The 26360-nt window shown below is 39.5% G+C and overlaps 1 protein-coding gene and 1 long non-coding RNA gene across 8 annotated transcripts in view; one reads left to right on the forward strand and one right to left on the reverse strand.

Moving 5' to 3' along the window:
- Nucleotides 1–3861: 3861 nt before the first annotated feature.
- Nucleotides 3862–14908, forward strand: LOC118676779. Of its 2 annotated transcripts, none has more exons than XR_004974219.1 (6): nt 3862–3892; nt 7430–7516; nt 7830–7903; nt 10820–10859; nt 14044–14129; nt 14740–14908. It is a non-coding gene; the product is annotated as an uncharacterized LOC118676779 (long non-coding RNA). The 2 variants fall into 2 exon arrangements; XR_004974218.1 differs by lacking the exon at nt 3862–3892 and adding an exon at nt 6665–6854.
- Nucleotides 9856–26360, reverse strand: part of STIL (STIL centriolar assembly protein) — a 54295-nt gene continuing 37790 nt past the window's right edge. For 4 of the 6 annotated variants that reach the window (XM_036351244.1, XM_036351242.1, XM_036351243.1 and 1 more), the window contains 5 exons: nt 25498–25663; nt 21781–22012; nt 19176–19392; nt 14995–15245; nt 9856–11266 (listed from right to left, as the gene is read on the reverse strand). In XM_036351244.1, coding sequence (XP_036207137.1) covers nt 10477–11266; nt 14995–15245; nt 19176–19392; nt 21781–22012; nt 25498–25663 — 1656 coding nt within the window. In that variant the 3' untranslated portion in view covers nt 9856–10476. Of the gene's footprint in view, nt 11267–11345; nt 11480–14994; nt 15246–19175; nt 19393–21780; nt 22013–25497; nt 25664–26360 lie in introns of those variants that run through there. The other 2 variants (XM_036351245.1, XM_036351248.1) reach the window with 2 other exon arrangements.

Raw genomic sequence — 26360 nt, forward strand, 5'->3', positions numbered from 1 at the left:
GCGCGCGCGCCGCACCGGCTCCGCCACTAACTCGCTCTAATCCTGCTCACGTCCCAGGCCTCGTTAGCATGGGCCCAGGCGCGCCGGGGCCGTGTGCGCCGCGGAGATAAGGCGTTGCCGCGGGTCCGCTCACCCTCGATAAGCGCCTCGGCCATTATGGGCCAAATGATTCATTTTAATTTGGCAATTTCACTGCAGGGAATGGGGACTGGTTGCGTGTAGCTGGGACGGGCTCCGGCTCCGGAATGCGCTGCGCCGCGAGTCGGGCGCGCTGTCTAGGACCCGCCGGGCCCAGCCCCATTTCTGATCCTGAGGCCTCTTGGGAAACACGGGCTTCCCGCACCACCTCAGTCCCTGCATGGCCTCCCAGGCACCTTTCTTCAGCGACTCCCATCCCAGCACCCTGTCCCTGCCTCGGAAGACCGGGACGCCAAAACCATCACTCCCAACCCTTCCCTGCAACTCCGTTTATTATTTCTCCAGTGTCCTATTCAGCCCTGACTCTTCTCTGCTCTAAAATGGAGCCGCATGCCTGGAATGTCCCCTACTGGGCTCACGCCAGGGGGTGTATGGAGGCAGAACTGGTGTCAGTGGAGAGATTAAAATGTCCATTCTACTGTTTCAGGCGGAGCCCAGAGCCCAGAGCCCAGGAACATCCGTCCTCTCGCAATATTTTTAAACATTTTAATCTTGCTAAGCACTCTACAAATATTAACTCATTTAGTTTTCATAAACATCCTAAGAGGGTGGGGACTATTATTATCCTCAATTTACAAACAAGAAAACCAAGGCACAGAGAATACAAGAAAATTTCCCAGTGTTGCATATTCAGTGAGTGGTGGAGCGTGGGTTTGAAGCAAATTTAGCACCAAATCTTCTCTGAAGCCCAGCTGGTGAAAGGGGGCAGCTAGAGCCCAGTCTTGGAGCAGGAATCTGGGCTCAGCTCGATAGAGGAAATGAAATCTGTTCTGGGGGGTAGAAATCTGGGTTCCGGAAGACATGGGCAACTGCGGCTTAGCCCATGGAAGGTGTCCGGTTCGTTCTTTTATAGTGGAGTGGAATAGCACAGGTTCAAGTCTTACAGGTCACTCAGCCCTGAACCTCCGTTTCTTCATCTGTGAAATGGAAAAATAATACCTACCTCACCCAGTTGTGAGGATTAAATAAAATGATCTCTGAAAGGTGGTGGTGCTGAGGACAGTCATCTATGAAACCTCACCCATCCCAGAGCCCAGGATAACATATATACACTTGTATGGGGGGTTGGGCTATTAATACAGAGAAAGAAATTAAAGCATGGAGAGATGTGGCTTGGCTAAAGCTTACAGTCCACAGCTCAATCCCCCAGGAGCAGGGGCTGCTTTGTCCTTCCAGATCCTCTGGTTTTGAGCTCCTTTTGGGACCTGAGAACTAGGGAAAAGCCCTTAGCCTGGTCACAGGCTGAATCCCAGTCAAGGACTAAGCCCAGAGTGTGACTGCAGTGAGTCCTGTCTCCTCCTTGGCCATCCGGACAGCTCTCCGTGAAGATACAGTTAATTCAGTGCAGCCTGTCAGTCCCCGTGTTCCTCTGTGCTCTCTGGTGGAAATCAGGGTGCCACGGTATTATTGATTTCTTTATTTTGAGAGAGAGGGTGAGGGAGAGGGAGGGATGGAGGGGGGGGGGTGAGAGCAAAATATTGATCCATCAGCCCCACAACCTGCACTACACCCAAGTTCAAAGCCCAGCTCTGCTACACTTGAGCTGTGACACCATTGGGCAAGTCATTTCATGTCTCTGAGCCGCTGTAAAAAAGGGGCTGGACATTCCCATATCAGAGAGCCCAGCCAGGGAATGCTTCCCTGAGAAATGATGCCTGGACTCGGATCTAAGAGTGGGATCTGAAGGGTGAGTGGAAGAGTGAGCATCAAGAGCCTTCCATGTGGGTAAAGGGCTAAAGCAGAAGGGCTCAGGTTCATGAAAGGAACAGAAAATAGTCTGGGATGGCTTGACCAAGCCTATGGACAATCCAAAGGATTTTCAGAGAACCCTTTTGTTTATTTGGTTTGAGGGTAGGTGTAGGGTCCTATGAGGACATTTGCATTTCTAGAATGTCTTTGACTGCAAAGTGGAGAAGAGGTGCGTGTGGGTGGGAAGGATGTGGAAAGACAGGTTCTGAGGCCAATGTCCTGGTCCAAGGTATGTGGACTGGGATGCTGGCAGAAGAGATGGCAAAAGGCAGATGAAGATGACATGTATTTAGGATACAAAACCGGGTTTGTAAGAATTTGGAGGGTGAGGAGGAAGGAGAAATCCAGGAACCCTGGGGGTTTTTGGTTCTCCTTCCCTGGAGGCTCAGAGATGCAGGGAAAGATTCTGCATTCGGTTTTGAATTCCTTGACTTTGGGTGCCTTTGAGGCACCAACAGGCTGTTGTCTTGACTTAGAGGGCAATGACGTGTCCGAGAGAGTTGTGAAGAAGAAACAGGGAGGCAAGCCTTTTGTCAGCCCTGCCCCAGACATTCCCCCCCCTTCCCCCCACCCCCATTCCAGTCTGCCGGCTGGTCCCAAACTGTCCTCCAGGGCTGGTCCCAAACTGTCCTCCAGGCCCCACCACCTCCCGCCTGGGGCTGGGGGGCTGGTGACGTCTGCACCTCCCCCTCCCCTGTTTCCGACCCGACCCGTCAGTGGAAAAACGGAAACTGTGAACTGAGCTGGGCGCCTCCCGAAATAGCATCTGGTGCCTGTCGGTCAGCGCGTGGTCCCAGCGTCCAGGAGCGGGCAACGCCGCTTGTGGCCCCGCCAGGAAATGCCAGCCCTCCTCCGCCAGCCCCCAGCCGGGGGGCCTTGTCAGGCAGGAAACCCGGGAGCACCTTGGTTGGGGTGTCAAGGCGGAGGGGAGGTTGGGACCCAGACTGGTTGGTCTGGAGTCTGGCCCTGGAGCTGAGCAGCCTGGAGAGAACAGCCCAGCCAAGATTTGGACCTGAGACGTTGTCCCCTCTCTGACCTGTCCCCCCACACCTCCCCCCCCACCCCCTCAACCTCTGACCAAGGCTGAGTTCTCCCTCAACTCCAAATTCTAGGCTTTCGAGTGGTTCTGCCCTCCCCTCCCCTGACTCTGGGTTCCAGCGAACCTCCCCTGAGCTTGTCCTCTGAGAGATGTGCTGTGTGTGCTCTGGTGGGCAGCCAGGCTAATTTCCAATGGGTGCATTTATATGGCAGTGCCAGGTGCCAGGCACTGACTAACCACTTCCTAAAGATTACTTCAGTGGATCCTGACAACAACCCGTGAAGCAGGGGCTCCATTTTGTAAGTACCAACTGAAGCACAGACAGGTTGAGCAACTTGGCGGAGAACACCCAGTGACTCTATAGGAGATAAACAAATACCCAAAAATCTCATGGAAAGATGTGCAAACTTGCATTAGGAAATGCAACTAAAAACTGTGATAACTGTGCCACAAAAGGCTGATGTACCAAGTATTGGTGAGGATGTGGAGCAACTGGAATTCTCTTAACATTGTTGAACAGAATGCAAAACTCACTCAACCACTTGGAAGAACCCTTTGGTAGTTCCTTATCAACAAACAGTTTATAAACACATACTTAATTGGGAGAATTGAAAAATATATAGCTACAAGAACTCTTGTGCACAAATATTCATAGCAGCTTCATTCATAGTAGCTAAAAACTAGAAATAATCCAAATGCTCAGCCACAGGTGAATGGGTAAACAAATTGTGGTACATTCATGCAATAGAATACCACCCAGCCATATAAAAGAACCAAACTACTGATACATGCAAAAATACAGAATAATCTAGAAAACGTTATGCATCATCTGATATTTATCTTTCTCTGACTGGCTTATTTCACTTAGCATAATGCTCTCCAGTTCCATCCATGCTGTTGCAAATGGTAAGAATTCCTTCTTTTGTACCGCAGCGTAGTATTCGTTGTGTAGATGTACCACTAAGTGGAGGGGGTAGGGGACAATGGGGGGATAAAGACATATATATAATACCTTAATCAATAAATAAAATAAATTTTTAAAAAACATTATGGAAGAGACAAGAGTATGGAAAACTTCCAGCAGAAAAGAAGTTTTGCCTCTAGATCCTCCTCTTGTGTCTACTAAACATCCTTCCAACATGGTACTGACCACACGTATCTGGGTGCTTGTGTACCCAATCAAGCCCCTTGAAGGGCCCGGCTTATCGCACAGACAGAGGAGGAACACCACAAATGTATGTTGAATAAGAGTGACAGAGACGAACCTGGAGAAAGAAATTGAGGGAGAGAGACACCATCCAGCAGGAATCTGGGCCATGAACTTAGAGGAAGTGGAACTGGCCAACCTTCCTGGTCCTAAAAACCAGCCACAGGGAACATACTTAAGGCCCCTGTCAGAGAGAGGAATGGTTCCAGGATCATACAAGCTGTGAAGACACGCAGGCCTTGACTGTGGTGAGGGCGGTGGACTCTCCCTATTTTCACAGATACTCTCTGTGCTGGGTGGGGAGGGGAACACAGGCAAGGGGCTTGGAGAGTCACAGAGCAGGTCCCTCTAGGGCAGTGATGGCGAACCTATGACATGCGAACTCATTTTTTTGGTTGATTTTTCTGTGTTAAATGGCATTTAAATATATAAAATAAATATCAAAAGTATAAATCTTTGTTTTACTATGGTTGCAAATATCAAAAAATTTCTATATGTGGCACGGCACCAGAGTTAAGTTAGGGTTTTTCAAAATGCTGCCACACCGAGCTCAGAAGGTTCGCCATCACTGCCCTAGGGTGATTCTGGGAGTTTGGAGCAATCACTCACCAAGAATGGACTCAGCTTTGGTTCATGCACCTGCTTCCCTTCCAACCAGCCAGTGTCTACGACCTGGTGTCGCTTTCCCAAGGTAGGAATATTGGGCTTTAGGGAAGTGAAACACACACTTACCTCAGCCCTCTGCCCTCGAGAGAGAAAGAGGAGGAGAGAAAGGAGAAGGAGAAGAGAACTTGGGATTTGAGGTCAGACAGACCTGAGTTCAAATCCTGACTTCACCTGTGTGACCTTGGGCACATCACTTTACCCCTGAGTCTCCATACTCCCAACCTAATGATCAGGTTAAGAGCAAGGGCTCTGGAGTGAGGCTGCCAGAGTTTGAATCCCGGTTCTTCATGTTGGCTGTGTGATCTTGGGAAAATTTAATTCACCTCTGCTCTTATTTTCTACTCCATAAAATTGGGGCTGATAAAAGTATGTACCTCATACAGCTGTTGTGAGGAATAAGGAAGTTAACAAAAGTGCTAGGTTTTGAAGGGTACACAAGGCTTTGAACCTATGGAGGGTTTGAAGGCAAAGGGAGAAATGTGAGCAAAGCAAGAAGTGTGTGTGTGTGTGTGTGTGTGTGTGTGTGTGTGTGTGTGTGTGTGTGCCCTTTCTTTCCTTTATGGTATCAAGGGTAGCAGGGGGGGCCGAGGTTTGATTGCTTGATACCTAACTTACTGACTCAAATACCGTGACATATGATGGTATGCTGGGAGGCTAGTGTCCTGAGTTCCAGTCCCAGCTCTGTGCTTACTAAGCTGTGTGAACTTGAACAGTCCCTCCTCTTCTTTGGGCCCCAGGGTCCTCATTCGTACAATGAGGACCCAAGTGATTTCTGAGAGCTCTGCAGCTTGGATACCTTACGTCATTGTTTCCATTATGTTTTTAATTAGTCCCTCTTGTCCTCCTGGTCCCAGACCTCCCGTGAAGAGACAGGACACAGGGCTCTCCCCTAATCTCTCCTTTTCCTGGAGTTCAGTCTCTGACCAGGAAGTGGGAAAACAGGATTTCCTCTGAGGATGTTCTCAGTGACCCAGACAGTTCCGGTTTGGGAAGCAGAGAGGAGATAAGGAACATCGCCCAGGCTTCCAAAACCCTAAATCCCCTTTCCATGGGTTTGATGTTTTTTCACACTGTACTTTGAACTCCTTAAAAACAGGGAATGTGTAATTCAGAACTGGAAAAAGGCATCTTGGTATCCCTTGGAACAGATATTATTAATCAACATTTTGGTGGGGAAAAGGGAACTCTCTTTTTCTTTTTAAATTGTGAAATACATTAAGCATTGTAAAAAGTAGGAAAATCTCCTTTTCCTCATCTATACCTATGGAGGCCCAGCTCTAATGATCTTTTATGGAAGCCTTCCCCTCCTCCGGAATTGTAAAACACTCCTCATACCCTGTTTCTGAATCATTGTTTATATAATCACAGCATGTCAGAGACACATGGCTAACCCCTTCACCTCAAAAATTGGGAAACTGAAGCCGAGTGATATGAGGTGACTTGCACAATGTCACAGAACTTGGGGCAGAGCAACGAGAAGAATCCAATTGTTGCTGACTTCTAACTCAGTGTTCTTTCTACTTGTAGATTTTATCCCTTTACCTATTTTTGGTTTCCTGTCCCCAACCCCCTCTTCCAATGCTGTACCTATTCATATCTCCATGCTTTCCAACAAGCTATTCCCTCTATTAGAACTATCACTTCTTTCCCTTCTCTTCCCTCTTGCTCCTGCAAGATTCTGGAAAATTCCAGCATTGTCAGAATAACCCTCCTCCAAGCTTCTCTTCATCTATTCTCCCATTTCATATAGGAGCACCGACCTCTCAGCATGGCTGATGTTTGCATGCCTGGCTCCATTAGATAGAGTTCCTACAGGGCAAATTTTCTTGTTCATCACCTTATGCTTAGCACCTAGCTCAGTGCCCAGCAGAACCAACATTAGATACCCGTGGAATGACTAGGAGTGAAAATGGTGCGGATGGGGATCAGAAGCGTGGAGGGAATGGCTGCTGCTGGGCTAGATGCTATGGAAGGACACTAGATTGTTAACTATAGGTGTGTGACCTGGGTCCAGTTATACCTTATTTGTCTTATCATCTGAAAAAAGGGGTTAATGATACTGCCATATATATTTCAGTCCGGTTCTGTAAGTATTAATAAGAGGAAGTATGTGGGAAAGCACACTTTGAAAAATACGTGAAATAGTCTATCAACCTAAGACATTATCATGGAATTTATTTTGCAGGCATAAAGGCCTCTCTCATCTAGGAGGCTAACCAAGGTTCTGCCCTTATGAGTAATGTCTAGAAAACAAGGGCACAGAAAAGTCGTTTGTTCCTCCAATTTCCTGGAGCCCTAACAGTAGACTTAAGGAGGTTACCATGATGAAAATCATTGAAATGAATCCTTTAATATTAACATAACATAGCTTGGGTGGCCTCCTTCAGGGCTCTTGTGTAAAAAAAAATAGTCATTTCTGGTCATGGCTAAAGGGCAAGGGGACGCCTTCTTAGGGGGAAATACGGCAGGGCAGCGTGGAGGACAGTGTATATTTGAAGACAGCATTGACTGTAATGTTCAAAATCATGTTTTTGTGTTTCGTGTTTTTTGTTTTGTTTGTTTTTTTGTAGGAAGCTCTTCCTGAATTCCTCAGGCCTCAGAGAAGCTGTTTTCCCAGTGCCTTAATAAGAACTTGAGCTCTGGAGTTATACTTGAGTGTGAGTCTCTCCTAGCAACTTACTTGGATAAGTTACTTCCCTAAGGCTGTTCCCCATCCATGAGGATGACAATCACCAGTTGGGGTCAGCAGGGACTAAAATGAACTAGCACATATTAAGTACTCTGCACAGTGAGTTCTAAAAAGGTGGAAACTATCATGATTACACTGCTGTGGCTTCGTCTGGATCACTCATTTTGTCTTTTCATCATATACTGTGTGTGACTGCTTTCAGGGTGTATCTGTTTTCCCTAGTCTTTACAGCTGGCAAAGGACAAGGCTCATGTCTAACATGTCTACATCCACTTCTGCAGGGCAAGGCAAAGGACAAATGACCATGGAGCAGTTAGCCACCAAGGGGCTCAGAGGTTGAGTTAGCGGACACTTGGTATGTGTGTGTGTGGGGATGGGGTGCAGGGGGTAGACCAATTGGCCAGGACCCAAACTAGTGGGTATGTTTCTGGATGCAGAAATTCCAGTTTCCTTATTTCATTTGAAGTAGCACACCCATATCTATAAGCAGCATGCTGGGGACTGGATAAATGAAAAAAATTCAAAGAAATATCATTTGAGAGACAATCATCTCAAAAGTCTTTTAATCCAATTTTCTCAGTACTAATGCTTTTTCCAAAGATGCCTAAATGCTATCATAGCAATAGCTTGCCAAGTAACCTACCATAGTAAAACACTCTTCTTAGAGAACTTTCTGTAGTGAGGCTTCAGTGATGGTCCCTCTTCTCTGGAAATGCATTTAGTAGACATGTTTTGTTGAATTAATCTGCAGTCTAAAATCATTCTCCAAACTGCTTAAGCATCCTACCAGAAGCCTTAAATTAGATGTGGTGATGGAATTTGATTTTGCCTAACAAGCCTCAGGTTGTTTTTATTGTTCAGATAGAGAGCTTCTTATTTGGTGTGGGTTCCCAGTGATAATGGTATTATTAATGAAGTTGTCAGTTAATTCAGTAACATCCCCTAGTTTTTTGTTCATTAATGTGCAATATAAATTGTACCTACACTCTCTTAGGTGAAACACTGAGGGCTAAAGTTACAGAGCACATAGTGCTCTGTTAAAGTGTGGCATTGACAATTCCATTAAAATTTTACTCCAATGCCCGACTGGCATGGCTCAGTGGTTGAGTGTCGAACTATGAACCAGGTCATGGTCTGATTCCTGGGTTGTGGGCTAGATCCCCAGTGAGGGGCAGGCGTGTAGGAGGCAGCCAATCAATGATTCTCATTATTGATGTTACTGTCTCTCTCCCCCTTCCTCTCTGAGATCAAGAAAAAGATTTAAAAAAAAATTTTAATTTTTACTCCAATGAAGTCCATAGGTGGACTTTCATGCAACTTATTAAAATAGCTAAAGCTTCAAACAATGCCTATGGAAACAAAGGGAAACACAATATCATTGCTATTTACTCATCTTAACTTTTAACCTGAAAGAGCAACACTGAAGGAAAAGATGCACAAATGGGTCCCTGGCTCCAGTGGGGAACAGCAGAGAACTATCACATTGCTATAATTGGGCTTGCTAACTATAAATTATCAGATTATTAACTCAGAAAGCCCCAGCTGGGTTGGAAAGTATTTAGAAATCCAAAGTCTGTATCTTTCCAATTTATACATCAAGCTTAGATACTAGTATAAGGCAATATCTTCATTTAACTTCAGCAGAAGAGCTTTATTTCTCAAATGAATGAAGATTTTTTCATTTATGTCTAGAAATAACAATTTAAAACAATATTTAAGAAGATGAGGGGAGAAAGGAAGCAACTATTGATACATTCAACAACTTGGATAGATCTCAAGGACATTATGCTGGTGAAAACCAATTTCAAAGTTACATACTATGATTCCATTTATATTCTCAAAATGACAAAATTCCAGTGATGGAGAATAGGCCATTGATTGTTAGAGGTCAGGGTTGGCAGGAGGGTACAATTAGTTTCTTTGGGGTAATGGAACAGTTCTTTCTTTACGGTGATTGTGATGACAAAATTTCATAGAGCTAATGTGATAATGGTATAGTTAATGAGTGCATGTAGAAACTTGTGAAACCTGGAAGGTCTGTTTTAATTATTAATACTATACCCAATGTCAATTTCTTGATTTTAATCATTTACATGGATATGTAAGATACTATCTTTGGGGGTTGCTGGGTGAAGTGTATACTCTTTACTATTTTTGTAACTTTCTGGGGCCTAAAAGTTTTTCTTTTTTTTAAAGTGGAGAAGGATATGCTGTAGCAGAGAACAAAGGAGAACAGTCAATCTAGACATTTTTATTAAATTTAATAGTTATTTTAGTTCTATTAAAACATTTGAAAAACTCACAAAGTTTATAAAACACTCATACCCAATAATTTTATTCTGCGATAGGTAATATACAACCCACCATATAGCAAAACTTTTACTTCCATAGGATTTAACAAATATGGATCTTAAGAGGATATATACACTCCTAGAATAAAAAGATCTTAAATTATTTTACAAAACTTCCCCTTAAATTTAGTAAGGATTGATCTAGCTAATTTAGTCAGGGTCATGATAACTTTATTTTATGTTCTTTTAGGTGATACTGGGCAGATGTAGAGATGCAACATGCTAGGAAAACAGACTTACTTTTCAAAATGTATAAAGAGCAGTTAAGATCCAGAGTTGGATGGTGTCTGTTTACCTAAATTTGTTGAAACAACTAATCTTAGGGGGTTTTTTTGGTTTGTTTTAAAAAGGTTTCAGTGACACTGAAAGCTCTCTAACAAAGAGAACTTAGCCCTCTTACCAGCCAGCCATCTTACAATCAGGTCACTTGTTCAGCTCTTTGCAATCAGCTGTTATAAAAAAACAACAGGATGACCCATGTTTAATTAGGAATCCCCAAACTACCAAAGGGTTCTGGCTTCTCTAAGTATCCTCAGAAGACACCTAGTCCTCATATCAGGGCAGGGAGTTAAAAGGTTTAAAATAATTTTGGCAACTGTCTGAGACGCTTAACATCTAAGAAGGTGCCTACAGAATCCATACTATTTATTTGCTTTAAAGTTTCAGAAGGTTTCAAACTTTCAGGAAAAAATGGAGTGTCCCTTTCATTTTCTTTCTCAGGATGTTGGGTAAACTCTGCTTTTCCAGTTCGGAGATTCACTGTAGGACTTGACTTAAGGTTCTTTAATAAAAAAGCTGGGTTTTCATTCAACTGCTGTGCTGCTTTTGGCTGAACAACTTCATTTGTAATATTTCTCAATACTGGCATATCTGTGGGGGTGCCCAAGGATTCACAGTTATTACAATTAATTATTTCACAGGCATTCCTAAAAGGCTCCTTCTGACAATCCAGTTGCTCAGGTATGCATGTGGGATTCTGATTCAATAAATGTTCACTCTTGTTATCTGTGTTCTTTGAAGGTTCCTCTTCATCTTCACTATTGTCACTGCTTTGTATAAGTCCATATCTCTTCATATATTTTTTGGTTGCAAACGACATGTTGTTTGGTGAAATTAAACTAAGCCCCACTGTGCTTCTGTCTGTATTAATATGCAGAAAGCTAAAGGATGAGTCACAGTTATTTTGATTTGATCGAGTGACAGACAGTTGTGACAGCTGATTTTCATTTAAATACTTCAGGGCTATAGCATTTGCCTCCATGCTCAAATCCACACTGTTAGGGCTTAAGCCACTCATGCCAACATTAGCAAATGACATGTAGTTCAATCCAGAGATCACTGCTTCAGGGCTGATGCATGCCAACACACTGAAAGACAAAATGGAGTAGGCCATCATTTTATCTTATTTTGAGTACCAAATAGTGTTATTCTAAATGTATTCCATCTAAGTAACAAAAGGTCTTCAGCTCTAAGGCTTATGGTGCTTTTTTATCTGAGTGCTCAAACACCTAAGTCTTGATGACCCAGATATATTCAAGGGATAAATACGATAACCTAGAAGGTAATCCATGATTCACAGACTGAAAGTGGAACACAAAACACAAATTTTCCTAGATTTAAACATCAGTCATGGTTTTAAGAGAAAATACAGACCCCCAAATGTAAAAGTCATTGGTAAAGTAAATATTGGTCAAGTATAAAACAATAAATAAATAAAATAGAAAACATATTTGATAATATAACATAACAAGCTCTGGTAAATATCTAAGAATATTAAATTTTTCATAGTTGAAGAGATTCTATTTGTAATAAGTAAACATCAGTCAGTCTTTGGATATGGACTACTGTGTGTGTGTGTGTGTGTGTGTGTGTGTGTGTGTGTGTGTGTGTGTATACACTGACTTTCTTTCATTAGATATAACCTTCAACTCACTTTGGCTAGTGTTATCTCGTTAATGTTAACTAATTGACTTGCCTTTCCCTTTATATCATATATACAATAATAGCTGCTAATTTTTATGGATGCCTTATTATGTGCCAGGCACTCTGCTAAACGTTATCTTATTTAACCCTCACAGAAACCTTTCTCAGAGAGGTCATCCATATCAAATATCTCAACTTTATTGTCCACTCTAATACCTCACATTTCCCTTCCCCTACTTTTCTGTTTTCTCCTTAGCACTTATGGCTATCAATTAACTCACATTTCTTATTTATTGTCTAGCTCCCTCAGGAAAGTCCACAAATTTCTGTCCTCGTTATAGTATCCCTTGGTGCCTGGTAGCAGGTACTCAATAATTTACCAAATGAATAAAAGAAGTAGGTACTATTATTACATTTATTTTACAGTTGAGAAAACTGAAGAATAGAGATTTTTAACTAATTTCCTTAAGTTGAGCAGCTAGTAACAGGCAAGCTGAGATCAGGTCTGCCTTACTTTCTGGGGTTCTATAACCACTGGTTATTATACTGTATTCAGCAACTTGTATTTTTGCTATCTGTTTTTCTGTTCCCTAAAAATTAGAGCCCTTTGTGTACTACTTGTTGTGGTAAACAGTATATTCTAGGCCAGCAGTTCTCAACCTGTGGGTCGTGACCCCTTTGGGGGTCGAACGACGCTTTCACAGGGGTCGCCTAAGACCATCGGAAAACACATATATAATTACATGTTGTTTTTGTGATTAATCACTATGCTTTAATTATGTTCAATTTGTAACAATGAAAATACATTCTGCATATCAGGTATTTACATTACGATTCATAACAGTAGCAAAATTACAGTTATGAAGTAGCAACGAAAATAATTTTATGGTTGGGGGTCACCACAACATGAACTGTATTAAAGGGTCGCGGCATTAGGAAGGTTGAGAACCACTGTTCTAGGCAAAGAATAAGCTATGACTTTCCATATAATTCAATGAAGAAATTCAGCCATTTTATATGTGCCAGCCACTATGTGCATCCTTACCTCTACAAAATCCAAGTAACTATCAGGTATTTTCATTCTCATCGTTAATATTCCCTGAAACCAGCGATCTCATCACCAAGCAATGGGAAAGCATGCTTAATACTGCTGGTCCTTATAAAGAATTCTTCCTTAACCTTCTTGGTACTTAATACTTTGGAGAATGAATAAGACGAAATACACACTACCAATTTATCCAGACATTATACTTTTATGATGTAGTATAGTGATAATATCTTCTGAATATACAGTCCTTTTCTACTTTCTTTGCTTATTTACTAAAATTATAAGCAATTTGCATATTAAATCAGAAAACATGCACAACCAGAAAAATACATATCTACAGATAATACTAATGTAAATAATTTGAAAAGTAAACTCCTAATTCAGTAAATTCATTATATACTAAAATATGTTAATTTCAATGTTTCACACTAGAGACATTAAAATAGGGTGGCCACTGTGAAGAAATATATTACCTAAAAACTATTCCCTAAAGGCAGCCATACTAAAATGTAAGGGTTCTATATAGATAGCAGGTGATCTGTGCATTCTAACAGACGTTATTTAGCTTCTACGTCACAAATGCTACCTCACTCTCCCACACTGTTGGAAGGAATATAAACTGGTACAACTATTTTGGTGGCCAATGGCAACATCTACCAAAACCTCACATGCACATATCCTTTGATCCTACTTATGTAGGAATTTATCCTGCAAAGATACTTGTACAAGTACCTGTAGAATGATTTCACTTAGCATTGCTTGAGATAAGAAATAAGAGATTCAGGCTAAAAGGCCGTTAATAGAGGACTAGGGTTCACTATATTATAGTACATGGGTCCCACAGAATATTATGTAGCTGTTTAAATGCATGAGAAGGAACTGCATATGCTTATAAAAATAAGCTATAAATGTTAAACAAGAAAATCGAAATCACAACACTCATCACCATTTGTAATATATTTGAATATTTCTAGAAGAATATAAAACAAACAAGAGAAATAATCTTGTTGGAGGAGCCTGAGAAGTTTGGGGAGTAGGGGCTTTTGTATTTTATCTGATATTCTTGTGTATTATTTGATGTTTTTTAAAATCAAGAAACTATTACTTTTGTAACTAAACTACAGCAACAAAAATAATGAACAGAAAACATGCTAACCTTAATATAATTTCCAGATTTTATCATCTTTAAAAACAAGTATTTGCTAAGGTCAACTTTGATGAAGCGGGATCTGAACAGAAGAACATACAAGCTGGAACTGGTAAGCCTCATGTGACTATCCTCTTGCCTTTTAGATGGCACAACTGCCTACTATCCAGATGCTGGTATAGACCAGTGATGGCGAACCTATGACACGCGTGTCAGAAGTGACACGCGAACTCATTTTTTTGGTTGATTTTTCTTTGTTAAATGGCATTTAAATATATAAAATAAATATCAAAAATATAAGTCTTGCCCTAATCGGTTTGGCTCAGTGGATAGAGCATCGGCCTGTGGACTGAAGGGTCCCAGGTTCGATTCTGGTCAAGGGCATGTACCTTGGTTGCGGGCACATCCCCAGTGGGGAGTGTGCAGGAGGCAGCTGATCGATGTGTCTCTCTCATCGATGTTTCTAACTCTCTATCCCTCTCCCTTCCTCTCTGTAAAAAATCAATAAAGTATGTTTTAAAAAAAAAAAAAGTCTTTGTTTTACTATGGTTGCAAATATCAAAAAATTTCTATATGTGACACGGCACCAGAGTTAAGTTAGGGTTTTTCAAAATGCTGACATGCTGAGCTCAACGGGTTCACCATCACTGGCATAGACATTATCCCTCCAGGAGGACTTTCCAGACACCAAAATGAATAAAAGCTCATTTCTCTTTTCCCAGGACTCCCAGAGATTTCATTGACATCTTTAACCAGGAGACATCCCGCAATATCTCTGTAATTACTTACATAACCCTCTCTCCTACTAAAATGAAGAATCTAAAGGGTAGAGATGATTTCTTATTCATCACACATATAGCAGACACTGAATAAATGATAAATCAATTGAACTGAATGGCAAGCTTATACCCGTTCTCACCAGACTGCTGCAATACATCTAAAATTTATTCATCATTTAGAACAAATTTTAAAATTACCTGGCATGATCCACTTTATGAGCATTTTTCTTCACTTTAGTGGGAGAATCAATTTTTACTCCAAGGCTTCTTAGTTGCTTCAGAGTTGCATTAAGAACACAATCTTTGTCCACCAGTCCCGAATCATGTTTTTTTTTCTTTGCCTGGTAAACATTTTGGGTTCTGGTACGTTCATGGCTGATAATTACTGCTTTGGTAGATGGTTGCTCAGTTTCTTTGGATGAGTTATTTAATAGGTGGTTCACTTGACCCTGATGAAAAGAAAAAGGACATACTTGAAAAATCACTATTAACAATCTTAGGAAATAATAGCATAAGTAAGGCCACAGAAAAGCAAAATAATATCTTCCCAAGTTCTAAGGTAAGTACATTTGCAAGTATTATCGGTATTTTAATAAAAGCAGCCCATCCTAATGAATAATTTCATCAGACCCTAGAGGAAACTTAGAATATCTGTTCATGGATGGTGAGCATACAATGCAATATATATATATCCTGTATTATAGGAATGTACACTTGAAACCTGCCGGGGTCCAACCCCAGCAGGTCCAGGGGTTCCCAAAGGCGTAGACGGAGTCGGCGAAGAAGGAAGGACACAGAGACAGTGTTCAGTTGATCAGCAGCCTAGCCAGGATCTCCAGCCAGGATCTCCAGCCAAGTTCTGGTCTGGATCTCCAGCGAAGTTCTGCCGTTTATTGTCTTGTTACATCCGTATTTATCCCAGTTGATTTTAATCCTGTCAATTTCTATTACAAAGGTTAGGGCGTTTCTTATCTCCATTCCAGGGAGTAAAGATTATGTAGCTTAGGAGAACCAAGATGGCGGCATAGGTTAACGCCGGAGTTTGCTGCTTTGAACAACTACTTCAAAAGTGAAACCAAAAAACGGAAGGGACATCACCCAGAACCACAGGAACGCTGGCTGAGTGGAAGTCCTACAACTAGGAGGAAAGAGAAACGCATACGGACACTCAGAGGAGGCGCAGTGCTGAAGTCAAATTCTGAGGTGCGGAGTGCGCGGAGCGGGCTGGCGGCGGAGGGCGCGGTTGGCGTTTTCAATCAGGAGGGAGTCGCAAACTCTGAGCTCCAGATCCGGGCGAGTCTTTAGGGACCCAGACTCAAACGGGAGAAGCCGGACTGTCTGGCTTCGGTCAGAGCGAGTGCAACTTTCTCTCCAAGCTTTGCAGCGGATGCTGGGACTCAGAGAGGCAGAGCCCCTGGGGACAGGACTGAGAGCCGCCATAACTGCTCTCTCCGGCCCACCCTGTTGATCCTGTTCTACCCGCCCCGCCCAAGCCCTGCACACAGGCATTTGCCGGATAGCCTCAGGCAAAGGCTAGATTAGCACCTCCCTAGAGGACAGAAGTTCTCTCACTACTGACACAGCTGATTCTCATAGCCACTTGGCCTAGAGGTCAAACCCTCCCTGGAATTAGCTACAACAATCAAGATTTAACTATAAGACTGCAAACAAAGACCACTAGGAGGTGCACCAAGGAAGCATAACAAAATGCGGAGACAAAGAAACAGGACAAAATTGTCAATGGAAGATATAGAGTTCAGAACCACACTTTTAAGGTCTCTTAAGAACTGTCTAGAAGCCGCCGATAAATGTAGTGAGATCCTCAAGAAATCTAATGAGACCCTCGATCTTATATTGGGGAACCAACTAGAAATTAAGCATACACGGACTGAAATAACGAATATTATACAGACTCCCGACAGCAGACCAGAGGAGCGCAAGAATCAAGTCAATGATTTGAAATGCGAGGAAGCAAAAAACACCCAACCGGAAAAGCAAAATGAAAAAAGAATCCAAAAATGCGAGGATAGTGTAAGGAGCCTCTGGGACAGCTTCAAGCGTACCAACATCAGAATTATAGGGGTGCCAGAAGATGAGAGAGACCAAGATATTGAAAACCTATTTGAAGAAATAATGACAGAAAACTTCCCCCACCTGGTGAAAGAAATGGACTTACAGGTCCAAGAAGCGCGGAGAACCCCAAACAAAAGGAATCCAAAGAGGACCACACCAAGACACATCATCATTAAAATGCCAAGAGCAAAAGATAAAGAGAGAATCTTAAAAACAGCAAGAGAAAGAAACTCAGTTACCTACAAGGGAATACCCATACGACTGTCAGCTGATTTCTCAACAGAAACTTTGCAGGCCAGAAGGGAGTGGCAAGAAATATTCAAAGTGATGAATACCAAGAACCTACAACCAAGATTACTTTATCCAGCAAAGCTATCATTCAGAATTGAAGGTCAGATAAAGAGCTTCACAGATAAGGAAAAGCTAAAGGAGTTCATCACCACCAAACCAGGATTATATGAAATGCTGAAAGGTATCCTTTAAGAAGAGGAAGAGGAAGAAAAAGGTAAAGATACAAATTATGAACAACAAATATGCGTCTATCAACAAGTGAATCTAAGAATCAAGTGAATAAATAATCTGATGAACAGAATGAACTGTTGATTATAATAGAATCAGGGACATAGAAAGGGAATGGACTGACTATTCCTGGGGGGGAAAGGGGTGTGGGAGATGCGGGAAGAGACTGGACAAAAATCGTGCACCTATGGATGAGGACAGTGGGTGGGGAGTGAGGGCGGAGGGTGGGGCGGGAACTGGGAGGAGGGGAGTTATGGGGGGAAAAAAAGAGGAACAAATGTAATAATCTGAACAATAAAGATTTAATTAAAAAAAAAAAAAAAAAAAAGATTATGTAGCTTAAGCATGATTGTTTGTAGTGATTAACTACCCGCCTGGCACTTAGTTAAGGAGTTTCATCCCCTCCCTGACTTCAGGGAAAAATTCCTACCTGGGGAAACAACCTTTCTCGGAGAGGTGACCTTGGTTAAAACACACAGCGCTAAGGGGAGCAAAGCATATTAAGAACAGTATGCTATATACGCCAGGTCCCTTGAAACATATGCTGTGCAGATGTTTCTATCCTGCAGCGACTGTGTCAAGCAGCAAGGATGGACCGGCTTCCGGCAGAAACCTACATAATCTTATTAACAATGCCACTCTAGTAAACTTAATTAAAAAATAAATAATTAAATTCTCAATATCTGTGAATAAAGTTTTGGTACTGATTTAAAAAGAAAAAAGAATGTCTGTTCAGAACTTGTTCATTTAAAAACCTTCAGTTTTAAAATTGCTTGAGTACTATTTTCCAGTGTTTTCAGGACTTATAAGTACATTCTTTATAAACAAAAGTTTTAAACTATGCTTTCATTTTAAAAATGGTAATGTTTCAATTATACATTTTGTAGATCCTTGCTACTTTCAGAATTTGACTTCTTCCTTTTCTCACTTTGAGTGAGAATGAATACCATCTCTGTCCTCCTGGTATTAAAGCGCATCTCATTTCCTGAGCACACAGCTGCTCACATCAGTCTAGGACCTAGCAGGCAAATAATGTGTGTTCATTGAGGAAATCTTATGGCCCTGTGAAGTAAGTTTAATCAGCCTTCAATTTTAAATGAAGAAATCAAATGTTCCAAAGTCTACAATTTGGATGAAAGTGGCAGCCAGGGCTATGTGACGTTTATGTTCCAGTTTCCATTCTATCTTTTCCAAGACACCTATTTCCTCCAACCAGAATTATCCCTTTTTGGTCTGCACTGCCTTTGCTTACAGCACTTCTCCACCTGCCCTAGAGCTGTTTGTTACTGGGATCCATGTGTTATTTCCCCTGGGTTCTCAAAAGCAGAGACTGCCATATTCGTCTTTTATATTATCTATTTTACTTAGTTCACTTTCATAGACTAGGCTACGTATTCAATAAAATGCTGCTTACCTAAACCGAAATCAGTAAATATTATCACAAATCTTCTACTTCTTTCCAATGTTCAAACTTTCTGCAAACTCTTGCTTGCTTTTTATGGTACTAACTTCAGTTTGAATTTGGCCTAATTTCAACTTTTCTATTTTTAAAATAAGGCTTTATTTCCTGGCTATCTAAGTACCTGACAACTGGAAAACTTATAGTAAATTACTGAATTCACGTTATCATAATTTATAAAAAGCTAAAAGAAATAAATTATATTAATTTGCAGAAAATTTTTTTATATGAAGGTCCCAATCAGTTTTAAAGGTAGGAAAGGCTTGATTAGTATATCCTAGACTAAATAGGTATTTCATAAGAGATGAGATGCTTTACATTTTCTTACCAATAAATCCTGGTATATTTTCTGGTTATCTGATGTTTGATGAGGCAAGGGTTGTTGCATTACTTGCTCAATTTTTGGTTCCTCTGATGTTACAGAGTTGCTACTAGCACCCTCTGTGGGTCCACTCTGTAAGCACATGCTTGTGCTCTCTGCCAGCAGGGAATTCGGAAAGAACACAGGCACATCAGGTTCTTTTCTCACAACTGGAGAAGAGCTGCCAGAAAGGATAAAAGTATATGATGTAACTGTTAGTTCTCAAGGTACCTTTCACATATATTTGAAGTACAGTAACTCTGGAAGAAAGCGGTAAGACACAAGCAGTATTCTGGTTTGCATTTTTAGTTCTTAGTGATGGCCATCTCATCTTGATAGGCTGTATATAAGCTGGGTCATGATACCTTTTTGAGTTATGTTATTTATAATATATTTAGACAGCTTTCTTGGAAAGTTGGAAAACAACCTGTTGATTTCTCCTGAACTAGATGCTTTTTAGAATTTAAAGATAGGAAAGGCTTAATTCATATTTTTTAGATACTCTGAAAATTTTAAATATATTATTTGTTTACTTCAAGTCTTAAAACAGTTAAGATCCTTGTCAAATGAGAGTTCCTAAGTTGACATTTATAATCACATTACATACTTGGTGGTATTTTTCTTCTTTATGCTTTTATGTATTTTTCAAATGAGCATTTATTACTTTCAAAATTAGAATACATATTTATAAAATAACTATGGAAAGCATTATTTAAAAACATTTCTTGTAAGAACAGTAATATGTGGTGATTGTAGAAAATAGGGAAAAGTAATAATAAATGCTAGCTGGCAAAAAAGGCCATACACTCTTTCAGGTGCATCATCTCATATACTCTTTATCAAAAAGACCTCTGGGATAGACACTACATTTTATCCCAGGGGTGGGCAAACTTTTTGACTCGAGGGCCACAATGGGTTCTTAAAATGGACCGGAGGGCCGGAACAAAAGCATGGATGGAGTGTTTGTGTGAACTAATATAAATTCAAAGTAAACATCATTACATAAAAGGGTACGGTCTTTTTTTTTTTTTAGTTTTATTCATTTCAAACAGGCCGGATCCGGCCCGCAGGTCGTAGTTTGCCCACGGCTGTTTTATCCTAATTTGACAGATGAGGAAACTGAGGCACAGAGGTTAGTTAGGTAACTGCTTACAGTTACACCAAGTATAAAGAAAATAAAAGTCACAGGTAATATAATACCTAGAGATAACCTGTTAATTTTTCAGTGTTCCCATCTATATTTTTTCTATAAATATGTATTTTCTCTAAAAAACTGAACCATATTATAGCTTTTGAAGCTGCTTTTAAAAACCTAATATTACATCATGAGTATCTTTCCATTTCATTAAATATTCTTAAAAACAAGTTTTGATCTTTACATAATATTTCATTTTATAGATAGGGTATGAATTTTCTAACCGTACCTGTTCTTTAAAACTCAGCTTATTTTCAATTTTTTCCATACTGTTTAATTTTAACTTGATATGAAGTGCCAAGCACTCATTTGGTACATGATAATCTCAATAAACTATTCGCTGAAATGAATCTCTGTAAAATATCAGTTAAGATATAATTCTAAAGAAAAAAGCCAATAAATTTGATTACCTAAAGTAAAAAACCATTAAATGGCAAAAAACATCAAATAAGGTCAATAGACAACTGACAAACTGGAAGAAAATATTCACAAAATATACCACAATCAGCTAACATCTATGCTATATAATGACCTCTAAGAACCAATTTGGCGTGATTTCCAGGATACACTGCCAAGTGAAAAGAGTTTAGGAGAGTATCTATGGCATGCTACTTTTCTACACTTCATGTAAGAAAGAAATAACATAAAATACAGATATATAAGCTCATTTGTACAAAATAAATACAGGAAAGATAAGCCAGTAACTAAAGAGATCCGATGTAAAAAAAGAAATGGAAAAAGCAGAATTCAGAATCAAGGTAGCCCAGATGAAAAGGAAACAATTTTCTATGTGTTTATCTTTTTACATAGCTTGATTTGTTAGAACCAGAATGATGTTTCACACACTGAAAAAAACAAAACCAGAATATGGAAGGACCTCAAAATGGAGTACAAATAGTAACACCTAATGGCAATGCAAAAAAAATAACATAAGGGAATAGGGAAGAAAAAATAACCCCAATAACTTTTTAAAAAAAGGTATTTTCACTGAATATTGTAAGGCTAAAGATAAAAACTATACACAAACATACTCTAGTAAATTTACTCTAGTAAAATTCAGGATTTTTAGTAATGCTGAAACTACTTTATGTGTATACTAGGACTGAAAGACTAAGTAAGTGTAGTGTAAATAACAAGAGCCAGGTTTTTCACTATTGGGGAAAGAAGTTTTAAATAAGAAAAAAGGGTGTAGGATTGGAATCAGAAGACTGGAATGAAGTCAAGGATTTTCAAATACAGATAGATACATATAGAAATAAATGTAGATGTAGATGTAGGCATGGGTTAACATGCACATAGGAGTTAGATCACCAAAAGAATCTTAGAATTTATATAAAGAAAAAAAGTGGGATAAATATCGAGTCAAAGAGACCTTACTTGGATATAGAAAGTGGCTGATTAAATTCTTCTTCCACAACAATGTTGCTCTCTTCAAAACTGGGAATATCAACTGCTTTTAATGAAGATGCACTACCCGGAGTACTTGTGACTTCATTATTAATATCCACAGAAAAATTCATGTCCTCACTGGAAATCTTGGTATCATCTTGCTTCAGCTGAGAGCCAGGTTCTTGATGATCACCTGCTGCATTCCAAAACAAGCTAGCACCTGGAGATAAAATGTTTTAGCAGATAATGAAACAAATATTCCACTACAAAAATAATTCTCTGACAAACTTTTGTTACATAAGACTATATTATTTTAACAAAATTACCTAGAACTGTTTTCAGATTATATTTCCTTAGAAATGTCACGAAGAGTTAAGTGGAAGGTGAAAAAATAGAAAACTGGGGTACAAAGGGGGAAGGGCATATTCTGGGCCCTGATTCTTCAAGAGCAATGGTTCTCAACCTTCCTAATGCCGCGACCCTTTAATACAGTTCCTCATCTTGTGGTGACCCCCAATTTCATTGTTATAAATTGAACATAATTAAAGCATAGTGATTAATCACAAAAACAATATGTAATTATATATGTGTTTTCCGATGGTTTTAGGCGACCCCTGTGAAAGGGTCATTTGACCCCCAAAGGGGTCGCGACCTACAGCTTGAGAACCGCTGTTCAAGAGGTATGGCTCTCAAGTGATATGTTTTACATATTAAGGTTCTGAATACAATTTGGTGTGTGTGTGTGTGTGTGTGTGTGTGTGTGTGTGTGTGTTGATAACTGCTGCTCTAAAAAACAGAAAATATATAAAATACAAATCCTTAGGCTTTTTGATTTTGATACTTAAATGCAATATTTATAAGGCTATATTAGGGATGTATCAGACATATGTAATATAAGGCATGTATTTAAAAATCAAATGTTACCCTAATTTTATGGATCAGTTGCATAATTTATTTGCATGTATTACTTGGTTGCTATTTTTCTTTGTCAACTCACTTAATTTTTACCTAGCTTCATCATTTCCAAGAAATCATCGATTAGAAGAGTTATATTTTTTCCCCAATACTTCTAAGAATATACCTACAAAGTGTAAAATATTCATCTGTATACCACCCCAAGTCATCTTTTGAACTCAGCAGTATACATTCTACAATTCAGGAAATATGGCTTTATAAAATGATTTAAATAGTTAAAACCAAAAAGTAAATCCAAGTCAAAATGGACTCTACTTTGTGGCCCACTTGGATAATTTTATGAAAATAATACAAGAATGATTTAATCTTGTATTCACCTAAACATTAAAAAGTTTTAGGGGCAATTTTGAAAAAGTTACATAAGCACTGCTACTCTTTCTGAATACGTATCATTATATATTCTTTGGGGAATTAAGTATTATTATAGAATAAATGTGCTTCTAAGAGCCATTTAATCCAAATAATAGTTTATTTTTCTGTATATAAGTAACAACTCCGAATATGAATACATAAAGTTTTAAAATACTGAATTCTATATATATCATGCTTGAAAACATTTCAAATCATTTCAGAATATAAGTTCAAATGTGAGTAACTTTACTCGATTATCACTTATTCAGCACACATTTAGGTGTTATGTTGTTCCAGATGCTTAGTTTATGACATATACAGATGATAAACAACTGTAATACAGTTATGTACAGAATTTTACAAGAGGGCATAAGAGAAAACTGCACTTCTGGTATGTTTATTTAGCTTACAATATCCACAGCTCCTTCTCCACCATCCCTCTACAACATATACACACACTTTCCCTGGGAACTGTCACCCCTGCAATTAACTAAGATGGAACCCCAGGAGATATGTTCCTGTTATGTGATTCTCAATGCCCTTACCATTGAATCAGACAATAAAATCTAACCCAAACTTGGCCATTCAGGTTCTCTGCAATTTTTTTAAAAATGTATTTTATTGATTTTTTTAAAGAGCAGAAGGGAGAGAGATAGAGAGTTAGAAACATTGACGAGAGAGAAACACTGATCAGCTGCCTCCTGTACACCTCCTACTGGGGATGTGCCCGCAACCAAGGTACATGCCCTTGACCAGAATCAAACCTGGGACCCTTCAGTCCTCAGGCCGATGCTCTATCCACTGAGCCAAACCGGTTACAGCAGGTTCTCTGCAATTTGATACTGGGATTGACTTGGTTTGTGCTTATGCTAGAACTACGTCACACATAAACTTTGGAACTCTGGGTGAGCTATATTTTGTAATGTAAAGCACTGAAGACTGCAGAAAGAGCTGAGTAAAAGAGCCACAAAGAATAACTGGGTGGTCCTAACAGTACTCTAGTTTCTAATTGTCTTTTTCCTGAAGTCTAGCCCCATTCTTGGCCTTGGCTTTCATGAAACATCCACATTTTCTCGCAATAAATTCTCCTTCCTTGCTTAAATTAGTTCAAAGTGGTTTATGTTGTAGCCAAAGAACCTACACTGAGTAATATAATTTATGAATGTGCATGAAGTTTTTGCTACCCTCACTCTTTGCTCCCCTCCAGAAAAAGAATATAGAAGTCTGTCTTCATTCTTTATTATCCCTCTTAAATTTTTATTCTCTGGCTGAAATCTTCATCTGTCACTTTTGCAAATCTTATGTCATCAACTCACCTCCACTCTTCATTTCCAAAGTAGCTCAATCTCAACAGATTGGACTAAACTCATCCTCTCTCCTTGGCTTCTCTAACTTGCCTCCTTCTGTTCAATATTATCACCATTCCCTCTATCATCCAGGCTTAAAATCCTGGGGCAACTTTTAATTTTAGAATAATTCTAGTCTTATAGAGAAGGTAATAGAGAGTTCCAGTATATTCTTCATCCAGTTTCCCTTGATGTTAACATCTTATGATACCATGATACGTTTTTCAAAATCAAGAAACTAACATTGGCACATTGCTATTAACTAAAACTAGAGACTTTATTTGGATTTCAGCAATTTTCCCACTAATGTTCTTTTTCTGTTCTAGGATCCAATTTAGGATATGATACTGCATTTAGCTTTGAATCTCCCTCTTCCTCAATGGCTATATTCAATCAGTTATCAAAACTTATTAACATCTTACATGACTCTTCCTCTTCATTCTTATCACCACTACCCTATGTACCAGACATCTTGCTGGAACCTGAGGACACAAAGTTGTTTTTGAAGATTTCATGGTTGTGCCTTCAATGTTGCTTACCAAATAAAGTAGATAGTCCTTTGTAAAAGATGTAAAAAAGGCTCTCCTTAACATTGTAATGAAGAGTACTGAACAACTCAGGGCCCTGTGTTTCTTTACTGAGCCCATATTATTTTCTCTACCCAATCTGTTCTGTCATCTCTGAATTCCACCTACTAAAATTCTACATACCCTTCAAGGCCCAGATTCAGTAACAGTGCATTGATGAAACCTTCCCTGATCTCTCACACTACAGATGGTTTATCTTATCAGAATTGGGTCCAGCCTGGGAAAGTAGCAAAACAATGTATTTTGTTATGTAGTTTCATAACTGTTTTCAGGTATACTTTTACTTCATCAAGAGGAAAATTACACAAAAACTTTAAAAAGTTACACTTCATTACCTTGGTCTTGGTTCTATTTGTACCATGCACCAATTTCAATGTAAAAACATTTTAAAGTAGACATGAAAAGCATTTTAAAAAATTCCTTACAAATTAAAAAAAAAAAATTACCTGTGCTCACAGCAATGCTTACACTTTTTCTCATGTGTAAACCAGGGGGTGACTGTGCTTCCATGGAAACCAACTCCACTTGTCTTGCAGTCTGCCCCTTGTTTTCAACGGCAGTTGTCTGAGGGGAACAGGATTGAAGAGACTGTGCTTCCAATAAACGCTGAATCTGTAACAATTAAAAACATACTTTAAACCGAGAGTGAGTTTAAATATGAATTACATAGTGCCCCAGTTATAAATAAAACTGAACTTTAACTATATTTTCTAACATTTCAACTAGATAATACCATAAAACTTATTCAATGTAGAGAATCATTATCATTTGTTATTAAGAAACACTTTGGGCTATATATAAATTTAAAAGTGAAAACATACAAGTGTTTGGATTAGCATTCCTAAATTGACACTCATGTAGAAAAGCTTAAATGTTAACAATTCAATCCTACATTTCATTAAAAATTTCACTTAAAAATTAAAAGTATGGTAGAAGGTATAGCTCAACTCCATGTACCAAATGCTAAACATATTTACACAAGATTCTTCTTATAAAGTTAATCAGAATTGCCCATGGTTGGCCATGCTGAAACTGGAAATATTAATAATCGCTAACAGTTACTGAGTGCCTCCTGTTTACGTGACACTAATCCTAAGAGCTTTTATGTAGAATTTTATAACCTATGAAGAACATATTAGATACATTTTATAGATTAGAAAACTTCAGGCATTAAAAATTAACAAGTCCCAAGGTCACATAATTAAAAAGTAGCAAAGCTGAGGCTCCACCACCAAAAACGTCCCCTCCTCCTTTTTAAATTGAGGTATAATTCACATACGATAAAATTCATCCCTTTAGAGTATATAAT

The sequence above is a fragment of the Myotis myotis genome, unplaced genomic scaffold (genome assembly GCF_014108235.1).
Source record: "Myotis myotis isolate mMyoMyo1 unplaced genomic scaffold, mMyoMyo1.p scaffold_m19_p_2, whole genome shotgun sequence".
Taxonomy (NCBI): domain Eukaryota; kingdom Metazoa; phylum Chordata; class Mammalia; order Chiroptera; family Vespertilionidae; genus Myotis; species Myotis myotis.